General features: G+C 40.8%; 1 protein-coding gene across 1 annotated transcript; it reads right to left on the reverse strand.

The window, feature by feature from the left end:
• On the reverse strand, positions 1-23,036 carry sigmar (Tumor necrosis factor alpha-induced protein 8-like protein sigmar). The gene is made up of 3 exons (XM_019041710.2): positions 22,717-23,036; positions 3,258-3,409; positions 1-1,815 (listed from the first exon to the last, which is right to left on the reverse strand). Exons 2-3 carry the CDS (start codon positions 3,405-3,407, stop codon positions 1,402-1,404), a joined length of 564 nt encoding a protein of 187 aa, XP_018897255.1. The 5' UTR covers positions 3,408-3,409; positions 22,717-23,036; the 3' UTR covers positions 1-1,401.
• Between the last annotated feature and the right edge of the window lie 1,418 nt (positions 23,037-24,454).

The following is a 24,454-nucleotide window of genomic DNA, read 5'->3' on the forward strand; positions in this document are numbered from 1 at the left end:
TAAATGATATCACAGCCATTAGTTTATTGAGTAAAATCATAATATTTCTTCTATTATACTTAAAAACTATAAACTTTCGCTTAAAAAAGACTCAATTTGAACAAAAGTTTAATTAAAAAACTTTTCCATGTAAGAAACAAGTTTTGAAGTAAAGTCTGTTTTGCGGGCGAGTCGGACAATAAAAGGAGCGTCTATTCCACTAGTCTCCTTTTTCTTGTTTCACGTGCTCTTTTCCTTTTATAATTCATTCCGGAGCTTTTCAGATGAATGCGACTGACGCTCCAAACCTCTCTACGAGCATTCTTCTTGCACAATATTTCAATCTTTTTCCTTCTTCAATATTTCATCGCAGCCGTGTTTCCGGCAGAACATTTTTTGCTGTAGAAATATTTGAAGCATCCGCCATCCTCAAGGCGTTAAAGTCTCAATATGACGGATCAAACTTTCCGTCAAATTTTTCGTACATCAAAGTTCGTTACCTAATTGTGTGCTTCTGGAATGATACAGGAAAAATGGTACAAAAACTGGATGGAAACTTACTTGTGACGTCACTTAATAGTTCTCATCCAACTTCTTGTCAAAAAGTTCGCCACAAGGGGGTATCATATAGAATCATTTTAAACTTATCTCTCCACTTCCCTGGATTGATTAAAATGGATTGAAATCGAATTCGAGGCATTGATCGTGTGGATTAAGCCAAGTCAAGTTGCGTCCTAAAATTTGACACACATTTACGCGTTACTTTTGTGACAGAGAAAAACGATATAATTGCATGATGAACAAAAACGAGCAGAGATATTGAGCTTTCGGAGGGCCAAAAATATTACTTTTGGCCGAAGTTTTTATTTTTTTCTCTTTTGTTTCCTTTTTTTCTTTTGAAACAGATTCTTGCTTTAGGAAATTCCGTCTACGAGTCCTATCAATAGAGGCTGTTAATTTCGGAGCCCCAACATTCAATCGATCATCTAACCAATAAATAATCATTTCAGAAACCTGTATATTCTCCATCAGAAAATCCTACGTGATTTGGAAAATAATTGGTTTCGATTCAATTTTGGAGGGGGTAGGCCGGACTTTGTGGCCACACTGGACACTGGAAAAAGAAAAACACATTGGATCTAGAGGCCAGACTCTTAAAAACATGGACAAGAAAAAGTACTCTTGATTCAATCAGAATCTAGCTTAAATCAAGAAACAAGCCTCTTAATTTAAGCGGATTTCCTTTTGATTCAAGCATAAATCCGATTGAATCAAGAGTATTTTTTCTTGTCAATGTTTTCAAGGGACTCTAGATCCAATGTGTTTTTTCTCCAGTGCACCCTGTAGACAACGAAAAACGTACATTGTTGACGTTACAATATCCTACATCTCCATGGATCACCACGGGTGTTTCGGGCCGGTTCAGAGGTTACCCTGGTCCAAGAGCGTGTTGAGGTCCTTGACTAGGGCACCGAGGACAGGTCTGTGTTCCGAGTCGCGATGGAAGACCCTGTCGAGGAACCCGGGGCTGCAGAAGAAGTCGAAGATGACGTGGACTTTGGCGACGGACTTGTCGGTGAGGTGCCTCGCGATGAGGTTGACTAGAGCCGTGCGGGCCTCCTCCAGGACGGAGACTAGATAATTGCGGTCGTAGCTGAAATCCACCTCGTAGAAGCTCACCACGGACATGGCCGCAGAGCGGAAGCGAGACTTCAGCCGCTCGACGTGCTTCAGCTCCTCGTCGCTGAAACTCCGGTTCCGGTCCAGCACCGTGATTTTTATGAACGTCTTGATGATGTTCTTCAGGAGTTTCTCCGCTTCCCGCTTGTTCCCGCTCTGCAATCAAACCAACTTCTTTCATCAATCCAGGAGTGGAAAATGCATTCAGAAAATTATTGGAGGGCCGCAATGTGAACTACTTGAGCAAGGGAAGTCCAGGTTTGCCAGATTGTGCGGTAAAATGTGGATATTCCGTCGCTCTACTGGTGTAAGGGCGCATCTCAATTTTCACGGGAGCCTCGTGCTTCATAAAACTCCATGCTTTTCGAGATTCAAGCACAAATCGAGATACCCCCTTCGTCAGAGGAGCGAAGATTGGACATGGGTTAAAATGGACTACGTTTGGCAGAAAGGAACCAAGTCACATTAGCTATTGCCGAATTTAACGGGGCTATTTATTTTGTTTAGAAGAGAACGCTTGTGTGGATGCTTTTGAAAATTTTAATGAATTTGCTTCGGAATATGCTGGAAATTTACTGAAATTTGCACAATAATCTGCACAACCTTTTTCATACAAAAAATTAAAATGCCCTGTTAAATTTAGCAACAGCAGATGTGGCTTGGTTCCTTTCTGCTCAACGCCGTCAAAATGGACGTATTTTTACTAAACAGAACTATATGCATTAAGATATGAGCCCTGAGATCCATAAGAATATATGCATATCAGGGCTCACGTCAAAATGCACACAGTTCCGTTTGGCAGAAATACGTCCAAATGGAGACTCTGCTGATCTTTCAGGCTATCTAGCAACAATTTCTAAGCTTGTCTCACGTGGTCTCACGAGAGAAATGGGGGCCGAGTCCAGTCTTACATAATCCGCTTTCTTCAAAGAAAATTATTTTTTCCAATAGAAACAATTTTTCCTGCGATATTTTAGGATTTTTTCGTTGCTCTGAAAAATATGGAGGTCAAGCCAATCTTACTCAATTCAAAGAGGAAGGGTTGAGGGGTTGTCTCAGGGGTATCTCACGAGGGAAGGGGCTCGAAAATTTGGCCGAAGTGCCTTCTGTGGTGCTTGACCAGCCCTCAATTAAAATGAAACCTGTTAAAAGCCAATAAAACCTGTGACAAGTCCAAAAATTTTAAAATTGATTTTTTTTATTCTATTAGACCTCTGTTTGAAAGGACTTCAATCAACTGTAAAATTTTATTGAATGACGAAGAAATAACTTTAGCGAAATAAATTTGAATCTTTTGACATGTTACATGTTGAATAGATTAAATATAAATCGTATGCATCGATGTCGATGCCTCATTTGTGGGATATTTTTAGTTGCATGACGTGTTTTGCGATGTATCGATTGATACGCCATTCAAACCAATGAAAAAAGAACGATTATCACTAGAATAATCGATACTTTACCATATTTTCAAATGAGATAATATCGATAGTCAATTATCGCGCCTCGCCAATGAGTTTTTTTGCACATCAGTACAATCTCTCGCGGACGATCACATAATTAAAAAATTTACTGATAATGACCAGGCGGTGACTCACATGATACTTAGCTAGCCTGTGTAAATTGTCTAGGACGTTCGATGAAACATCATCTATTAGAATCTTTGCAACATTTTTATTTGCCATACGACTAAATATTTTCTTCTGGACTTGTATCCCAAGATCTTTCGATTTCACTGTGTCCGCCATGTCTGAAACAAATACAAGATAGAATAAATTAAACAGGAAATTTCAAACTGAATCACAAGTACAATTTTAAGTATCTGTGTAAACTTGAGTTTTTATCGCTCATTTTGAATCCCGAGTTTGAGCGTACATTAGAAAATAAAAAATCGAGTTCAAAAACAACGACAACAGACTCATGGAAAGCTAGACCTTAGACGGGTCATAATCTCTTCCATAGATCGATCATGGCTCGTGTACACGCCGAGCGAGAAAACGAGTTTTTACTCGATACATAATCATTGAACGCACATTTTAATAACATATTATCTTAGAAATACTTTCAGATGCTTTCAGTGATCCTCTTTGATCTGGACGTAATCAAATCTTCAATATATTATTCCCAGTCGTTCGTTACATCAATCAAACAGACATCGGCTGCGTTGCTCGGTATTCTGGCTGACTATTGAAATTGATAGACAAGGCATAGGCAAAGAAAACATAGGGAACATGGAGTGATCCTATTGGTTGAAACGAGAGGTTGTTATAGACTTAGAAGGAAAATGATGGACTAATTTATTGTAGGGTCTCTCGTGGGTTAGTCTCTGGGGTCTCACTCTCGTGGGTAGTTAGTGGGTCTCTGTTAGTTAGTCTATTACTTATCTCCTTTGTCCATATCGCAACCACCCGCTTCTACCGATAGAATCCTTTTATTTTCTGTTTGTCTTTTTTGTCAATCGCGTTGTCTATCAATTTCAGTAATCAGCCCGCTGTTTTATTAGTAAGATAGCTCTGATTAACATCGATAAAATATTGACCCTTTCGTACTGTTTTCTGTCCGGCAGACAAAACTAAAATATCTAAAATATGGCTAAATGAAACATTAAAATAATATTTCTCGCATCTCGGAGAAATCAGGGCAGATTTGAAAGCGTTCATTTCGATTTGCCCGTGCAGTTAAAATAGGCAGTGAAAAACTAGCAGCATCGCAAATTGAAGTGTGAACCATCGGCATTGAGAAAATGTGTGACTGCGCACGAAGTAGAGTGTCATTTCAGCGGTAATCGTGCGCTCCCTTGGCAACAAGCTGAAGCGACACTGTTGAAGGCGCTCTGCGCAACTATTCCGCCTCGGAAGTATTGCACAGTATCAAACGTAATTGAAGGCGCTTGAAAGTACGTTACTTGACTGGTATCGTTTACCACTGTGTGGAGCCCTAGTTATTCTACGATAGCGGCACCTGTTCGCTCGATGTTTGTTCAGTTTGGCACAAGGTGGCACTATTTGACGGGAAACTTGAATTACAACTCAAATTTTCAAAATTCCAAAACCCAAAACTGGATGTGGCCGAAAATGCTATCTCGGCTTCAGTTCGATAAATTTCTGTGAAACTCGGTACAAAGTGTTCTTTTTTTACGTAAAAGTCGAATTTTCAGCCAAATTTTGACGATTCAAAAGTCCTAGATGGTGGAAAACCCGTCAAATGCTGCATGGTAATCGTGCTCTTTTGGCAACAAGCTGAAGCGACACTGTTGAAGGCGCTCTGCGCAACTATTCCGCCTCGGAGGTATTGCACAGTATCAAACGTAATTGAAGGCGCTTGAAAGTACGTTACTTGACTGGTATCGTTTACCACTGCGTAGAGCCCTAGTTATTCTACGATAGCGGCACCTGTTCGCTCGATGTTTGTTCAGTTTGGCACAAGGTGGCACTATTTGACGGGAAATTTGAATTACAACTCAAATTTTCAAAATTCCAAAACCCAAGACGAAGGATATGGCCAAAAATGCTACCTCGGCTTTAGTTCGATAAATTTTTGTGCACCTCGGTGGAAGTGGTTATTTTTTGACCGAATTTTCAGTCAAATTTTGACGATTCAAAAATCCTAGATGGTGGAAGAAGCGTCAAATGCAGCAAGGTAATCGTGCTCTATTGGCAACAAGTCAAAGCAATACTGATGAAGGCGCTTTGCGCAACTATTCCACCTCGGAAGTGTTGCACAGTATCAAACGAAAATGAAGGCGCAACAACGTGTGTAAATCAACCGATACCGTTTAACATTAATAGCGTCTATGAAGCGGGCGCATTTGTGAGTGAATAAAAAAGCTTGGCGTGACCTATGCTTTCAAAGCTCGTTGAGATGAGACACGACGACAATCAACAGGTAATCACTGGTTAACGACATTCACGCTGATAAAAGTATTGGCTTTAGCGCGCTCGCCTTGCTCTTCATTTGCCGTGACTACTTGATACGCTCCCCCTTCTCCGCTCCACCCCCCTCGTTCAACGCTCTTGTAAATGGGGTTGGAACGTACTCCGGGATGAGCTTTTTCAGTCGCGTGACGTCATGACAGGATTGCTTCCTGCTTCCTACGACTGAGTCACTTTCGTCTCCGAACAAAGATAACCCATCTATCTCGTTCTATTTGAACGGGTTATTTGAAAAAGGGCGTAACCGACAATGTTTTAGAAATGGAGTTTTCGACGGAATACAACCTTTTGAGGGTGGACGTGTATTAATAAAGAGCAAAGGAGGAATTGCACGCCAATTTTTGATCGCTTTGTCTGAGAGTGCTTAAAAAGCTGAGCTTGCAGTATTTTTTTTATAATTTTCCTCTGATATGAGAGACAGCATTGATATAAAAATGAGAAAATGCGCCGCCTAGTGACGTCATCTGGCGTCCCTATGCATTTTAGCAGATTAGACCATTTTGTTATGTTTCCTCCAATAAGTTTTTAATTTATAAACCAAGGGTATCCTCGTGTTCAGTTGACTTACAATTAGTGCTTTCCACTTAACACGGACACCTGCGGATTCGCCATTCTCCCAAAATTGCACTTTAAACGTTTTTTTCCAACATTTGAATACCATGCCTCAGCGCAGAATTAGGGCGTAAGTTCTGACCCACCTCTCCCAGCACAGGGTACTTCTTATAATAAGAGCCATGAGTAAGGGTAGTTAGTATGATTTGAATATTTGAATCGGACACGCATGCATGCTGCTTGACTGTCTCATCAATGCTAAAAATGAGAGTTTCATAAGAATTTTTGAGAGAGAGTTGAAATAAAAGGGTGTTTTCACCATAATCCATATTTTCAGCCCAACTTCGACCCCTCTCGTGTAACTATTGTATTGTCTTGTTACAGGTGGTAATTTTCACTAGAGAGTTTTTCGTGTTATCCATGCTTTATCAGGAACGTGCCAATTCATACTCTGCCGTGCTAAGGAGAAACGTCGTATGAACACTCGAGAGTTGCCAAATTTCCTTCGGAAAATGTTTATTTTTAAGAAAAGTTATGAATATTTTCCCTTGACATTTTCAGGGACTTTATGTGAAATTGCGAAGAACATCATCTGGAAAATTGGAAGGAAAATATTCATAAGTTTACCCGAAAATTCGTATTTTATCAAAGGAAATTTGGCAACGCCTGACAGCTCATACGGCGTTCTTTCTTAGCACGGCAGTGCTGTTAGAATGTTTACTGAAATGCGAAGCAGAACTCGCCCTGAGAATCGTTTTTCTTTAAATAAATCTGTGACGTTTTGGACGTAGAATTTCAACGGTAAACCCCGGAAAAATCTGACATGCACACTCTCCAAACCTGGCTAATTTAATTCATTCCTCTGTTAACGTGCAATTTATGACCGCTTTTTAGGGCGTTGTCATATATCGGTTTAAAATGTCTACTTTCCCTATGAAATTATACATGGTAAAAATATTCAGATGCTTGAAACGTGGGAGGCAAGGAGAAAGGAGATCACATTAACAAATGTATGAGCCCTCGGGGACACTTACTTTGCATCCCCTTTCACTGCCAGTTGGCGTGCTCCTGCTTTCAACAGGTGGTAATAATATGTAGCCACCGCGAGCTCATTCATTTTTCTCGTTTGCCTTCTCCTTTCAAAGAATTTGCTGGTTGGTAAAAGGGATGGGCGCACGGAAGGGAGCCGGGGGGCCTGCCCCCCCTGGAATTGAAAATAGTATCATCTGCCCTCCCCCCACACAGAAAAAAATAGATGGTGCTGAAGCAGAACCTTCTGTTCACAGGGCACCATCAGTTTCGTTGTTACACTTACAGAATTTTTTTGTTGTGAGAACAGAGCTTCGGTCATAGGAACAGAGTACTGTGTCCTCATGACGGAAGCTGTGACTGTTACAAAAAAAGTACAGGAGCCCTGTGAACAGAACAATTTTTTTCACTGCAGGTGGGAAAAAACTTTCGTAGAGGGTGAAAATCCCTTTTAATGTAGTCTTAAATGAAAACGCCGTATCTAAATTATCAGTGTTTTCTAAAATTTTCATCATGGAAGCCTCAATTTGCGTCCAAAGAGAATTAAAATTTCAACATTTTCCGAATGTGTTGAATGCAAAAATTCGAAAATATTTTAAAGTAAAAGTGAAAAAATAAAGATTTTTTCCGCAGAAACTGATGGAAAATCTGCGTCATGGGAGCCTCCAAATGCGTCCAAACAGAGTTGAAATTTCGAAAATTTTTCAGGAGAGGCCCCACAAATTCCCCCCGTCGTGATAGGGGGAGCCGGGCCCCCAAGCAAAATGACTTAGGTACGCCTACGAAAAAAGAGAGGAAATAATTATAGCCTGGAATTTGTAAACTATTTTGTGTATTTTATTTCCTCCGCAGAAATCCAATTTTTTAAATATAGCTAAATGTATAGAATACAATACGTGCTCAGTGTGTATACATGCATGTCAAAACAAAACTGTAAACAGTCCAACAAATTAGCAACATTGAAGAAACATACGGGGGAAAAGACTGATATACAAAGCATGAGATGAGGCATTCCAAATGTTCCCACACCATGAGTCTTCAATTTTAAAATCCAGTATTGAAAGTACTACTATTTTTTTCTTTAGGTTTCGATTGTAATTACTAAATGCAGTTTCGACACATATATCGTCTGCTTGTTTTTTTTTTTTTGTAAAATATGCTCAACTTTGTTTTTTTTATATTTCACCCCCTTTCTTTCCACATTGCACTACATCGTTTTCCTTTTTCTTTATTCCTCCTCTTCAAATGCGACTTGTTTGGCTTTGATTTCTGTTTCGCCTTTTATTCCAAAAAAGAAAAAGGTAAAATCTTCTGCCCTCCTCCCTCAAACCCTCTTTTCCCACATTTGTTGTCTTCCTTTTTTCATTATAGATTTATATTATTCACATACAAGCTGCTTGCTTAAAAATCTGTATTTTACCTCCTACCTCCAAAAAAGCATATTTCCGATTTTTCCTCTTCCACTCCTTTTTATCGCCGATTCTCTTCACTCGAAAAAAAATCTCTCGAATCCAGAGTCCAGATTCTTAAAAAAAATTTACAAGAAAGAATACTCTTGATTCAATCGGATTTTTGCTTCGATCAAAAGGAAATTCGATGAAATTAAGCGGCTTGGCTCTCGATTCAAGCAAAACTCCGATTCAAGAGTATTTTTCTTGTCAATTTTTCCAAAGAGCTTATCTCCCCTGTTTGAATCGAACTATTTCAAATTTGAGCCATGGGCGATGTGTTAATATTGTAAAAATCATTACAAGAACAATTACGATGTGCGTCGTGTAGTCCCATCAACTCAGTCGGCTAGAATCAAAGTCAATACCGGAAACAAAATCGTAGGTAGAGGGGATGATATCGATACATCGGTAAGGTTTCTGCAGAAATGAGAGGGTGACATTTTATCATGTTATCATTCGCTGAGCCGCCGCACCGCGCCTCGCGCCGGTTAGCATCTAACTCGGCCTGGTTTCGCGTCAGTGGGTCTTTGGGTCAGAAGGACGCCTCCCCCCCCCCCCTGCGCCCCCCGTCCGTCACCCTCTTTTTGCCCCAACCCCCGCTCCACCCCTCCCTCCTGCCGCCCACTCCCCTGCCCCTCCTTGCGCGGACTCATATGGCATTGCAGACATCTCGACGCCAGGCCGTCTCCGACTGACGTTATCAACTCAACAGGGACCAAATCGATACAGTTTCGCGTTTCGATCTCTCATATCGATCGAATAAATTGAGCGGATGTCGGCCTAGCTCTTCGCGTTGCCTCATTTTTTCTTTTGCTTCATTTTTCATCGGAAAATTAAGCAACATAATAATTCGAGCTTGAAGGTACTTGAAGGATTGACAAAAAAAGCTTTGCTGCCTTGCTGAGGAAGAACGTCGTAAAAACATTTAAGAGTTGCCAAATTTCCTGCGATAAAATATTTATTTTTGAAGAATATTATGAATATTTGTCCTTGAAATTTTCGGGAACTTTAAGTGAAATTGCGCACAAAATTATGTAACAAAAAACTAGAATAAAAATAATTATATGCTCGCTAGGAAATTCTTGTTTTATCAAAAGAAATTTGGCAACGCCTGAAGGTTCATACGGCGTTTTTCCTTAGCACAGCAGTATGGCTTAGTCGTCGGTAGAAAACAAAGAAGGAAAAGAGGCATTAACATACAAAACTCCTCCAATATATGCCTAAAACTGCACGGAGTATGTTCTCTGGCCTACCGCGAAAATTGAAGGCGAAATACCTATGTGCGTGACCTCCGCCGTTCCTAGCCCGAGCTCATCTCAACGTGAAGTGTCTCATCACCATCCCATCGATGGACGCCTCGATTCATCTTCATGACGTGCGATCAAAGAGTGCCTACGAGTGCGATTTTCGAAGTCCAACCCCAAAAATTACACTTTAATTGTTCGGGTACATAATTGGACCGCGTCAAGTACAAACGAACCGAGCCACCTTAGCTATTGCCAAAATTAATTGGGGAATTTATTTGTTTTCAAGGAACGTTTGTGCAGATTCTTTTGAAAGTTTTAAGGAGTTTCCTTGGCACAATGCAGGGAATTCACTGAAATTTGCACAAAAATCTGCACCGTTCTCATCTAAAAAACCAATTTGCCCATTCATTTTGGCAAAAGCTGATATGGTTTGGCTCCTTTCTGCTTCATGCGATCCAATTATGTATCAGAAAAATGAGAATGTAACTTTTGGGGTTGGTCTTTGGAATCTGCACTCGTAGATACTTTATGATCCAGTGACGTGACGTGCTTTGCGATATCGACAGTGAAACTACCAAACCACGTATCTCGGTTTGCGACGTCGCAGACTTCCTGTCATACTTTATTTTTTAAATGAAAAACTATTTAACGTCCAGTCTTGAAAATTTCTGTGATTTTTCCTCTTCGCGCGGAGAAAATTCTGTGAAAATTTCAAGGAATGATATTGATTCGGTCTACTTCCAAAAAATAAAATGTGAGCGTAGATTTTTAAACACCGCAAACGAGATACGTGGTTTGGTAGTTTCACCGTCGATATGTTGATTGATCTGCCATTTAAACCTATGGAAAAGAATCGATAAATAGGGTGTTCGTAACGAACACCTTAATAATCGATTCTTTGCCACAGCTTCAATAAGGAAATGAATCGATCATTCAAGCCTCGCCACTGCTTTGATCCTACGCCATGAAGATGATCCGAGGCTTCTATCGATGAGATGTCATGTCACTTTGATTGAGTTAGGAATGGAAGTCACGCACATAGGTATTTCGCCCTCAATTTTCGAGGTAGGGCAGAGAACATACTCCTCGCAGTTTTAGGTATTTATTTGAGAATTTTTGTATGTTATTGCTTCTTCTCATTTTCCTTTTTCTACCGACGACTAAGGCATACCTCTATTGGTAAACCCCTCAAAACCCCAGCACTCATGAACTACCAATAAATAAAAAAAGATTTTTCAAGTCATAAAAAGAAAAACAGGGATGAAAAAATGTCCCTATCCTCAGGAGAAGAAAGCTCTTTGAGAGAGGGAGAGAAAGATAGTTTCTTTAAGAGAGAACTCTTTTTTGAAACAGAGCAATTTAATGCTTTCAACTCTAAATCTTGCCTCGCAGTGGGTTGAAGGACACCTAACAATTTTGATTTTGATTTTAGCTCTAGCAGAGTGTTCTTCTCAGGATATCAAGAGTATCAATAAATATTGTTCGACAAAAAAATAAAAATTCACTATTATATTTCTTTGAAGAAAAATTGCTTCTTCGGCATTTTTATACTGCTATCGAAAGCAAAAACACCGCAAGTTCACTCTAGATTTTTTCCGATTTTTCTGACTTAATTTTTCATCACAAAAAAACTAACGAGCATTCATTCTCTAGAATTCTGGAGCACCTGTTCCATACTACTAGGAACTCAAACTGAGAAAATAGAGCAGAATAGATGTAAATTTTTCGTTTTCTTTTCTTTTTTTTTTTGGTAATAAAACTGTATGTAGAGGAAAAATTCAGAATCTAGAATTAAGTTACGGCGTTTTTTATATGGAGGGCAGTATGAGGGAACGCCACTGCTTTGTGGCGCAGTGAGAGTGCGACTAATATGCGATCGGGCGGCAGAGCACGCTGTAGGTATAATTGCCTACGACCGTTATTGAAGGGGCTTTGAACTCCTCGATTCCTGCGATACTAAATCAATATTTTCCGACTGAATTCCGCCCGCAAATAGCGTGTTGCCGCTCCTCACAAAGCTCAAACGCGCCCTCCGTAAGTGAGCAACGGTCTCCAAGTTTTCACAGGGCTCCGTACTTACGTGCTAAGGAAAAACGCCGTGTGAACCTTCGGATGTTGCCAAATTTCCTTTGATAAAATAGGTACTGATTTACTGGGAGTTTTGAGTGTTCTTTTTCTAATTTTTCAGACAATATTGTTTGCACTTCGATCTAAAATATCTGACAATATCAAGGAAAAATATGCATAACTTCCCTCCTAAATAGACGTTTTATCGGAGGAAATTTGGCAACTCTCAAATGCTCATACGGCGTTTTTCCTTAGCATGGCAGCGTAGGAAAAGAGCTACCTATGGAGCACCGACGCGGCCGCCAACACAGCCGAGTTACGGATAAGAGCAGTATCTACATTCTGGAATGAGCTTCGAAAGACATAAGAGCACAAGTTAACCGCGGCTCATATAGAAAAGTACATAGTGCTCTCCTCTGTAATACGGCTAAAAAGTCTCTACTTTTATGTAGGATTTCTGTGGGCTTCGCGTATTACTTAAAGCATTTAGATTTAGCCTAGTTAAGGCGGAGTGTTAAGCAAAATCGTCGCAATATTCCACAAGAAGACTATAGAGATGGTTCTTTTACTCTATCGTGCTAAGGAAGAACGCCGTATGAGCCTTCAGACGTTGCCAAATTTCCCTTGACATATCACAAAATTGCGGCAAAACTTGGAAATATTTGTCCTCCTATTTTGCACAGAATTTTGTTCGTAATTTGAACTATGAAGTTACTGAAAATTTCAAGGAAAAATTGTCATAACTTCCTTCAAAAATGAATAATTTTTAAGAGGATATTTGGCAGTATTCGAATGTTCGTGCGCCGTTTTCCCTTAGCATGGCAGTACTGACACCCGATATATCGACGGGAATCCATGATCATAAAGTGACACGATGCCTTTTTTCGTGTTTACTAAAAAAACGGCACTTGATTTTCTTAAATACAAAATTCTCTTTCATTTGAAAAAACAAATTTCAAAGTAAGGAAACAAATGTTTCAGTGATTTTATTTTATTCAAACGAGTCATTTAACTCAAAGAAAATTAAATTTGTCATTGATGACAAAGTACACAGTCCAATAGAACAGATTCAATTTAAAGCCCCTCTGCAGTAGCGTGTAAACTTTAACCTTCTTTTAACCCATTTGTCCTAAAGTATCGGACAAGGAAGCGGCTATTAATGAGACCACAGCTCTGCGTGTGTTAAATTGGCGTATTTACGTTAAACAGAACTATGTGCATTAAGACATGAGCCCTGAGACCCATAAGCATATGTGCATAACAGGGCTCACGTCATAATACACATAGTTCTGTTTGATAGAAATACCTCCAAATTACCACGAGACTCTTCATAGTTGGCTGTAGTCTCTTACTCGGTTTTATTAGCGCTTGGACTCAGTCTGACGTCCTAGGGAAGAACGCCGTAAAAAAATTCAAATATTGCCAAATTTCATCCAATTTAATATTCATTTTAGAGGAAGCTCATGGATATTTGTCCTCAAAATTTTCAAGCACACTAGAAGAAATTGCAGAGAATTTTCTCGGGAGAATCTAAAGAAAAATCACCCTGAGTTCTCGAGTTAATTTTTTATTTATTGGAAAAAAAATCTGACAAAGACTAAGTGTTTATATGACGTTTTTCTTTAGCGCACGGTAGTATTCCTAACGTCCTAACGTATCGTTTTCGCTTATTTCCTCTTTCATTACCGTGTACAACCGGCGCCCGTAGCCGGCACACAAGCAAGCTCATTTTCCTCAGTTTTATTGGGAGTCGTGGATTTTCCGGGGGTTCGCTTTTACGACCCTCCTAAATTGGTAGCCAGTGCGTAAACTCAGGGGTTGATCTCGACGGAGGATAGTGTTTTACAACGCCCGGCAGCCCGGCAAGCGCGGAGGACAACTTTTTTTTATATAAAATAAAATACTCTGCAGTGGATTTTAGGAGCTCCGGGGTGCGAAAGGGGGGTGGTGGGGGGTAGTTTAGTGCCAGCGCGGGGTTGGAGGGTGCGTCGAGCGGCGTAAACGAGGCATACCTTAACGAATTATTTATGTCGTCCCTTCGTTGTCGTCCCGAAAAAATAATATCCCTCGCGCAATCGTGCCTCTAGTGCGCTCGATTTTTCACCTGTGCGTCCTCTACTGTGTTGAGGAATACTACCTTGCTAGGGAAAAACGCCGTATGAACCTTAAGGTGCTGCCAAATTTCTCTTGATAAAATATGTATTTTTGACGACATTCATGCACATTTTTCTTTGAAATTTTTAGATATTTTAGATTAAAGTGCGTACAAAATAGTCTAAAAATTTTAGAAAAAAATATTCACAATTTACCCAGTAAATTTTGCTCTCGTCGAAGGAAACTTGGCAACGCCTGAAAGCTCATGCGGGTTTTTTTCTTATCACGGCAGAATACCGCCGTATGAGCCTTTAGACGTTGCTAAATTTCGTTTGGCAAGACACAAATTTACAGGGAACTTGCAAGTATTTTTCTTCCCTTTTTTAGGAGAATTTAATTCGTGGTTTGATTTGAACTTAACGGAAATACCGAGGGAAAGTATTCATGTTTCCACAAACCTTCAATCGGAGGAAATTTGGCGATGCTTAAGCGCTCATACGGCGTTTACCCACCAGTGGCTACATGTGATGAGTGTTGCCATGTCTGTACCGCTCTTTGATTGGCTCATCAGTTTTAGGCCGCAAGTGGGTGGGGCTCTAAAGGATCAATGTGAACAATCCTGATTTGGAGGAATTTGTGCTCCAAAAAAGAAATAGAATGATACGCACAGGAAATCTCGGGGCCGGATTTACACTTTTAGCGCATCTAGGCTGAACCCTGCTTAGCACCCTCATACATAGGTGCTATCTTTGGGTGAGATAGGACAACCCCCCCCCCCCCGCCGCAGCCTAAAGGGTTTTTAACGCATAGGTACTTTCATTTCAAAATTCTCAAAAGTTTTTCGCGCATCAGGATGCTGCGTCCTTAGGCTATAGCCCATGTAGACCAAAGGAGAATATCTCTATGGGACGAGAACGGACACATCGAAATAATGGAATCCTTATGGCCCAAAAGGGCAGCCAACCCTCTGACACGAAAAACACTGGAAAAACGCCGCAGCTAAATCTCCAGATTCCAATATAAAACTAAGATGGCCAAGCATGTCCGTGAAGGAGCGTCCTTCCGCAAAAACGAGTAAAATTAAAAAACTAAGTCAAATAAATGCTTTACAAACGTGGGGTCGTATAAAAATTGAGCTGCTTGGAACACAAGGCGCATAAGTGCAGTTATTGCTATTTCGATGAAAAAAACGTACTTAAAAGTTCTAAATTATACGAAGCCTGATATATGGCGGAAAGAATTAAAAATTCGATTTTCCCGGTGAATGTTTCAAAGAATTTATCTCAAATCACTAATTTGTCAATTTTTTCGGAAAAAGGACTTACGCGCCTTGTCCTCCAAGCCCCTCAATTGGCCATATCTCTACCAAACGGAACTAAGTGTATTATGCCGTGAGCCCTGTTATGCATGTATTCTTATGGGTCTCAGAGCTCATGTCATAATGCACACACTGAAAAAAAAAACTCCGGTCGTGGGAGCCGCAATTACGGGCTATATAGACATAACGTCCGTTCCGGGCTCAAGGCCGAAAATTCCGGATGCTGGAGGCGTAGCTTCGATTGCTCCGGGTTCAGAGGCCGAAGCTACGGCTCCAGCAGTCGGAATTTTCGGCCTTTGAGCCCGGAACGGACGGTATGTCTATATAGCCCGTAATGGCGGCTCCCACAGCCGGAGTTTTTTTTCAGTACCATAGTTCCGTTCGGCAGACGTACGTCCAATTGTAATAATGAATCATTTTGAATACTTGGAGTTCACAGGTTGGCTGCCTTTTAGGCCTTAAAAACTCCGTGAACTAACCTCCAAATTACCGACATGTGCTCCCTCGTATGGGTACTCTAGCCAAATGACAATTCCAGCCTCGCTCTCTTTGGACGAGACAAATTGAGCCGATTTTAAAACGTCGCCTTTGAAATATGTACCGGGTAATGCCTGGAGACTGACAAATTCCACGCTAGCTGCCCCGTCCCCGTCGTCCGACGGCCGTGCCGGTCAGAGCTTTGGGCGTCCACGCAAGAATCCCGTTAACAGTTGACTACCACATACCCGGCATTTCTGACCGGGCGAAGGGGGGTCCAAGGGGGCAGTGGGGGTCGGAGGGGGGCATTCCCCGGCTCCAGCACCCAGCATCGGTCGAGTGGCAGCTTAAGTGACGCTATCAAATCACTCATTAGCGATTGAAATCAGCCTTGCGCTCGCCCCCCAACCCCCCACCCCTTCAACTTGACCCGACGCCCGCTCGGTGTCCCGACCGATGCGTTCGCAGACACCGAGTCCGGTCCGATTTTTGTCTCCCAAATTGAAGCTCCGTCGAATTGAGTAGCGATGCACTGAAAAAAAATCTCGGTGTATTTACTAAGAAAAGGATAAAATTACCAAGAATTCAGGTTTCTATTTGATCTCAGTTTTTTCTTGGTAAAATTACCATTTATGGAATTGGCAGTTATACCGAAAAATCTCGGTAAAATTATTGAACTTTCTCAGTAATTTTACTGGACCTTGGTAAAAACGCCAATATTTTTTATCGACTGTGGTAGAATTACCGAGATAAAATGGCAAAGTTACCGGGAATTGATTACCAATAAAAGTGGTATTCTTACCTGGAAAAAACAGTAAAAATACCGGTTTTTAGGTAAGTTTACCAGACTGTCTTGGTAAAATTACCAATAATTGGTAAAAAAAGTGAGATGGTAAAGGTACCAACGGACCTTGGTTAAAACGCCGAGAATTTTTTTTCAGTGTGGCCAAAGTAAGAAACCACGTAGCTCCATTGCGGTGTCTCAAAATTTCCGCTCTTATTTCCTTTTTCGAAAAGGAACAATCCGAAGGCGAGGTATGATAAGGGCTGTTTTTGAGCCCACCCTAACTGAATTTCCTCGACTCTGCGTATTTTGGCTCTTTGAAGGTCTATATTCCGGGGAAAGCATCATAGTTTGATCTCTTTAGGTCTATTATTGACCTAAATATCGGTCTGAAGGCCAATTTTGGTAGGAAATGCGGATAGCTCGTCATTCGACCTCAAATACTCAAAACTCGCATATTTTCGGCAAAAAAACAAAACAAAAAAAAACTATTTTTTGGCCATTATAAGATCCGATAGAGGCCGAGAATAACCAAATTGTGGTGCAGTCCGTAAAATACAGACCGTCAATGAGCCAAAATTCGTAAAGCTGAGAAAATTCAGGGTGAGCCCAAAAACGACCCTTATCGACACGACTCCATTATAGCTTGAAATGTATGTATACAGTACTTTTCAATCAGCACTTTCAAGGTGGATCAACGGTGATTTTGAGAATAATTCGAAACTCGATCGCAATTGAAAATGCCTAGATCCTTTAGAGTCACAACCAGCAGCGCCTCAAATATCAACACAGAATGCAATCAGAAATAGTTTGAAATAACTTCAAAAGAACACCCTGGGTGAATATCCCGAAGCGCTACTTCATTGCAAATCTTGCGCAATTACGCATTGACCCATTGCCAAAAATTCAGCCCACTGAGCGGTACCAAACGAGTTATTTGAGCGCGAAAAAGTCAATCGGCGAGGAAATACTTGTTGCTTGGCGTTTGAGCAATCAAGAGTCCACGCTCTGAGCGGGTATATGAGAAGTGGAACAAAACGAACGACCAAGCCTAAACGAGAAGGTGACAGCTCTTTATTTGGACAAATGAGATTTCGCTGAACTTAACTGTCAGACCGTAACGTGTCGAACCGAAAGTTGGGACGTTTTTGGAAGGCGTACCAGAAACGAAAGCTCCTCAATTTCGTGAGCACCTAAAATAATAATTTAAAAAAATTGAGATGAAAGTTAAAAAGATCATGAAAATATTATTTTTGGGAAAAGTTTTGAATATCTCTCCTATCAAATTTCGAATACTTTAGATCAAATCGCGAAGGAAAATATCCACAAGTCTCCTACTAAAAAATCGTTTTACATGAGAGAAACTTGGCAACGTTCGAAAGCTCATACTGCGATTTTCCTTAGCACGATATTATGCGCCCGTGCTACGGAAATTAATAAGGCTGTATGAGCCTTCCAAAATTGCCAAATTTCCGGAACAAATCAATAATTTTTTGGAAAACTTGTAAAAATTCCAAACAATTTTCATCGCAAATTGATCTAAGACAACTGAAATTTTCAAAAAACAATATTCATTACTTCCCACCAAAACAAATATTTTACTGGAGAACATTTAATTACATTCAAATGTTCACGCGGCGCTCTCCCTTAGCACACACCAGTTGCGTGGCGTGCTTTGCGATTTATCGATTGATCGGCCATTTAAACCTATGGAAAAGTATGGATAAACAGGGTGCTTGCATGGAATACCTTAATAATCGATTCTTTACCATAGCTTCAAACGGGGCTTCCATTTTGACGCAATTTTGATAAGCGGAGACAGCGCTTTACGGAGGGTATCCCGGGAAGCAACAGGTACCTAAAAAGGGGGCGACTCCCGCACTGGGAAAGAATTCGAGGTAGGTGCTCCCGGGGACAAAGACGCTATTATCATGCGTTTCCTGCGTCGGTGGAATCCGGGGAACACCGAGCGATGGATGCTCCTTTCGTGGCATCGCGGTTTCGATTCCGAGCGGAAGTCGCATCTTCACCGCTCCGCTCCACATACCGCCGTTCCGCCTCCAAACCGCGCATCTACATCGCGACATGAGCCCTGTCGTCCGCCCGACTTCGAGCTTTCCGCGGCTCACGTGAACATACGAAATTGGGTTTGTAGATCTACACGACTGGGCGACGATACTATCCGTTGACACCGATGCGGATCGCGCTTAGTTTCCGCGTTTTTTAACCGCTCTTCTGCCCCCCTCCCCCCGCTCCCCCCGGCCAGCTGGCGACGAAATCTATATAGATTAGGCGCATACACTCTGCCAAGCGAGAATCAGGCTAATTGAAAGTGAATTGGAAGCGGCATAGACGTATGGCTACATGCTGTTGGAAATACTTGAACTGATCACTTTTCGAACGACATAGGCGTCAAAATTTAAAAAACGAAATTTCAGTGGATTTGAATCACCTTCGAGGCACAGTGGATCGAGTCAATTGGAAAGGTCGGACATGGAATTTTTGACTAAAACTGCAAATTTTGATGTTTATTCTGCACATATTAAATTTTAAGGGGTAGTTCTGGAAGAGAATTTCACGAGAAAACTAATGGAGCCAATTCTAGAACCTCAAAGTTTTGTATAAAAACGGAGTTATAAGCGTTTATAGTTTCAGAATTTTGTCCGACCTCTCTTATTGACTCGATCCACACTGTGCGAGGGTTTAACGGAGTAATTACGTTTTTAGGGTTTATTCTGATTTACAATTTTTAAAATCTGCCGCTATAAGCAAATGGAAAAGAAATATTTTTGGGGGTTTTCACAAATGATGTAATAGTCAAAATTTCAAAAATGACATTTTAATAGACTTTTTTTAAACCTCCACAGGTCAAAAGGAAGGATTTGAGTATTCAAGGTTTATTCCGGTTGAAAATGTTCAAAATCTGAATCAAATTGAAACTAAAAATTTTTATGGGGGTTTTCTCTTGATGATGAAAGAGTCAAAATTTCATAAACGGAATTTTGATCAATTGTTATTGCCCGTGCGGGTCAGAGGAATGTCATTGCATTTTCGAAGTATATTCCGGTTTAGATGATTCGAAGTCTGCCACAAATCTAGTGGAAATAAGTTCGTGGGATTGATTTTTTTTCCTCACAAGACGTAAGCGTCAATGTTTCTTTTTGCGGCGAGGAAATTGCGATTGCAAAGTTTTTTGGGATGCAATAATTTTTGAATTCTATATTACTGTCTAAAACAGCAAAAGAGCGCACATTTTTCGGAATGCTAAAATCAGCAGCAGGTTGAATATTACAGTTTTTATCAAAATCGTGTCCGTGGAGCTTCCGTCCTTGGGAAAATAATCTGTTCACTTGGACTCCTCGACGGCTGAGACCATCAACACTCGCCATACCCGCCATTAATGGTAAAACAGCACAATAATTCTCACGATTCAGTACTTTATTCGAAACAAACTAATGATAAACGTCATCAAATGAGAAAGTTTGAGCTAGGATACTGCCCAATGCACCGTGCATAAAACAGCGCCCTAAAACTTTTCCACGTGTGCCATCCATTAGTGTTTTTCACGTTTTGTCCGTTTCAAAGTTTGGTGGGAATAAATTTCCACGCCCTGATTTCGCACAGTTGATTCTAACAGAGCGCACCCGATTTCCGCTTATCTCCGTGCGTGGTCCATCCATATTTGTCTCTTCGCAAGAGACGCGTGGTTTGCAGGACTACCGCTCATTTAACTCTTGAGCCGTGAAAGAAGTATAATCAATCATTTGAAGGCGAATCACCGGACAGAATTAAAGGGATGAGTAAAACGCAGGATGCGTAATTCTGAAAACGGTAGATTTTCTATAACTACTTTGACGTTCAAGATATGTTTTTGCTTTGAATTTTCATCAGGAGAAAATGTATGACTGCTTGATTTCAAGAATACTCCCAACTAATCCCTTCCCCCAACCCCTACCCCAAAAACGACTTGGTGTGTAGAAACGCGGCAAAATTTCAAGGCGTTCAAATTGAGTGACTTGTTACAAAAAGCATCTGGAAATTTTGAATTCGAAACAATTCCTCGGAGCGAAAATCATTCTCTGCTTGGAAAGCATAACTGGACGTGTTTCTGTCAAACGGAACTATATACGAGGGGGAGAGATGGGTGCAAAGGAAGCTGGATAAGAAACAATGTTTAGTAGATGTAATTCCCTCTGGAGGAATGGAAAAGCGGAATTTTACATTCATGTCAAACGGAACTTTGTGCCAACTAAATGCGGCACTCATGAGCCATGGGTATGCGACAAGAGCGTTGTAGACAGGGCTCATGAGTTAAAGACTCCTAAGGCGGGACCGCGCCGGCGGTTTCGTCACCGCTGACGTCACTAGCGCTTTATAAATCCCATTCATTCTTACGACCCTCGACTAACGAGCACACCCCTTCTTATCCACCTATCTCTGGTTCCGTTCGGTAGATATGTCCAACTATTCTGCGAGTCTGTAATTTATTTCCAAAACCGATACTCGAAAGGATTTCCACCGAAATTGTGGATTTAACAGACCGAACATCATTTCTTGACCTTTTCAATGGAGTGTGTAGCAATCATCCATGAAATGTTCGCAGCCCATAATTTTTTTTATTGGAGCCTCCTCAGTGCTCAAATAAAACTGCCACATTTTTGCTTTCAAATGTCAAGGGCCAAAAAATGTGTGAGCTCCTCGAGACGGCTAAGAGAATTAGATACCAACGGTTCAAGAGTTTCCGGTATATAAATCTTCCTTCCTCTAATTTTAGAGTCAAATTTCCCAGGCGTGGAACAAAACAACCGAAATTTTTTTCCACATTAATTGCCTAAATTCACTCGTGATGTTCATCTATTAAACGCACATTTCCATTAGTGAATTCACATGACATTCTTCAACTGAGAAAAACGTTTGTTTAAACAGATGGGTGTGCAATAAGCGCTCCTCCCATCTCAATTCTTATTGTACTGTACTGCCATGCTAAGGTAGAACGCCGTATGAGTGTTCGAGAGTTGCCAAATTTCCTTCAATAAAATGTTTATATTTGAAGAGAGTTACGAATCTTTTCCCTTGAAATTTTTAGAATTTTTTGGTGAAATTGCGAGCAAAATTATTTGAAAAATTGGAAGAAAAATATTCATAAGTTCACCAGGAAATTTGTGTTTTATCGAAGCAAATTTGGCAACGCTTGAAGGCTCATACGGCGTTCTTCCTTAGTACGGTAGTGTAGTGACAAGAAAAATACCAACTGTTCCAAAAGGGAGACTTTTCCTTTCTGCTCGCAACCCGGCTTCGATCCCAGCAAGTTCGTGTAAGCTTTGCGATAACACTAAAATTGTGCGACTGAATGCATAATTCGCTACTGAACGATTGGTAAGCTGTCTGTTACCCTTTTCCTACCCTCCCTCCTTCCAAAAATGAAAAAAAAAACCCTGCATCTGCATTCACTTCACTATAAGAGTAACTATACTGCTTGTTCATTGTGTGTGCTACTAATCACGGACAGAGTTCTACAATTTTAGCAAGATTGTAAAGCCAACACGCGAATTCCATCATAACTCTTCAATTTTGACTGTCCCAAGAGGAAATGGACCCATTGACTTTGGCCTATGCAGGAAAAATTTGAAGAGGGGCTATTTTTGTGTTTGGTCGAAAAATTTTATTTTACGTCACATTTCAGTATTAAATTGTCTTTGTGGTGTCCTAGGATATGAATACCGAGGAGTTTCGTCCTTTTTCGACTCAAAATAAGATGTACGATCGTATCATGAGCCGGAAATGACGTAAACTGAATACAGCATTTCAAAATTATACGTATTTATGCTAGCTGAAGAAAAATATGAGCATGAGGTTTGGGTGCTACATAATTCCTTTTGCTTTAAATTCGGTTAATTTTAAATAGCATTTTCTCAGTGTGTTTCATTGGTTTTCCTCTGAAATTTTCTTCAGAGAACACCCCTTAAAATGTAAGATGAGGCAAAATAAACATTTGCAGTTTCAGTCAAAAATTTTCCATCGCGACCTCTCGCAAAAGCTCGTTCCGCCGGTGCCAATTTTCCAACTTCTCAAAAAACGGAAAAGCCATTGAAATTTGAAAACTTACTTGCGCGAGAGACCGTTGAAGTACATCCACGACAGGCGCGTCCGCACACAAGTCACACAATACAACGCGAGGTACTGATTTTTTTTTATCACTGATTGTTTCACCTCGGGGCACTGATTGGGCTGGCGTTAACGCTGACTTAAGCACGCGCGACTTTGGAGCTTTCCGAAAATCAGGCGAAAAAACAGCCGAGACTGCGCACGAACACACATAACCTCAGAAACGACGGCGCACTGGCCGTTGGGGCCCCTAAATTGCCTCTCAGGAGCCAGTACTCAGTCGAGAGCCGTTGAGAACAGCTGCTCGGGCGTTCGCTCTCCTTTGCGCAGTCCTCCTTCTCCCTCCCGCCCTCTCTCCCTCTCTCTCTTTCTCTAGCGTTCTTTGAGCCCTGTCAAGCAAGTCTCTCTGTCTAACTGCACCTCTTCATTTGGCCCCCTCTCGTGATCTGATTCCACCGTTGCCTGTTTTCGGACGAAACCACTCAACGGTCTTCAGGTGAACTGTCCCTGAGCGATGGTTGTGGTCCAACTTGCGTGCAATAGATCGTATTCGATACATCAAACGGGCGAGATTGTATCGATATCGATTGGTTCAAAACATAAACATAGCCTCAAAAGTCAATTGAGAAATCTGACGGAACTGGATTCTAGTGATAGATTTTTCATTCATATGAGTACTAATTGGCCAAGAGTAGTGACTTTGCTCCGAAATTTCTCATTTTCAGCTTTTCTGACAAATATCTCAAAATTTTGGTTTAAGGTTATGTTCTATTGTTTTGAACCAAACGATACATCGAATCGCTATTGAATACGATCCATATAGCGCATCGATGAGGTTACAAATTTCTCGAAAATTTCGACGTTAAAGTTCTGAATCCACGATCAAAATTATTCGATTGACGTGGGGCACTGATGTGATTGCTGAATGTTTTCAGCAGAATGTGTCAGGATCACTCAAGTGCGGAATGAACAAGGACTCTAGAATTTTTTCAGATTTTTTTACCCTAAAGGGCAAATAAATCCCGCCTTAAAAACGCCAAAAATGGAACCCGTTAGAAACGATATTTTTGGTGGGCTCTAGAGACGTAGCTTAGCTACGTTCGCTGATTGACTGAACTCAGCCCCGGTGGAAAATTCGTGTGATTCTAAATTCAAACTGACTCAAAATCGATAAATTCCATTGGGGCCCTCGAGGATCCAGGTGAAGGCCTCCGATGCCTCTAGGGATTTCAAGGTGGACCCAAAGCTCAAAATTCGAAAAGTGAAAAAAAAAGGGAGTGACATTTTTGATACCATTGAAGCAGAAGAAGAGGGCCGGGGCCCACCAGAAAATAGCAGGTTTGAAAAAAAGAGACAACATTCCCAGTGGTCGAGAGCTCATGAGCCCTACGGAGATGCATGTTACGCAACTGGTAGCACTGGTTTTCACGGCATTCTACGTAAGAAAAACTATGTTATTACCCTGCAAAAATCCGCCTGAGCCTATAAGCTCCTCCGCAATAATAAAGTTACGAAATTCCAATAACTTAAAACAGTATTCGGCTACAAGAGTAGTGGTAGCCGAATCATTTAATTGTATAGAATTGTGTTACTTTTTTACTGCAACGGTGCATTTCGTTTCAAGTGGATTTTTTCAGATTTATAGTATAGTTTTTCTTAAATAGAATTTCGTAAAAAAAAAAAAAAAAAAAAAAAAAAAAAAAAAAAAAAAAAAAAATCATTAAAAAGTTCAAAATATT

This window comes from Bemisia tabaci, chromosome 5, assembly GCF_918797505.1.
Source record: "Bemisia tabaci chromosome 5, PGI_BMITA_v3".
Taxonomy (NCBI): Eukaryota; Metazoa; Arthropoda; class Insecta; order Hemiptera; family Aleyrodidae; genus Bemisia; species Bemisia tabaci.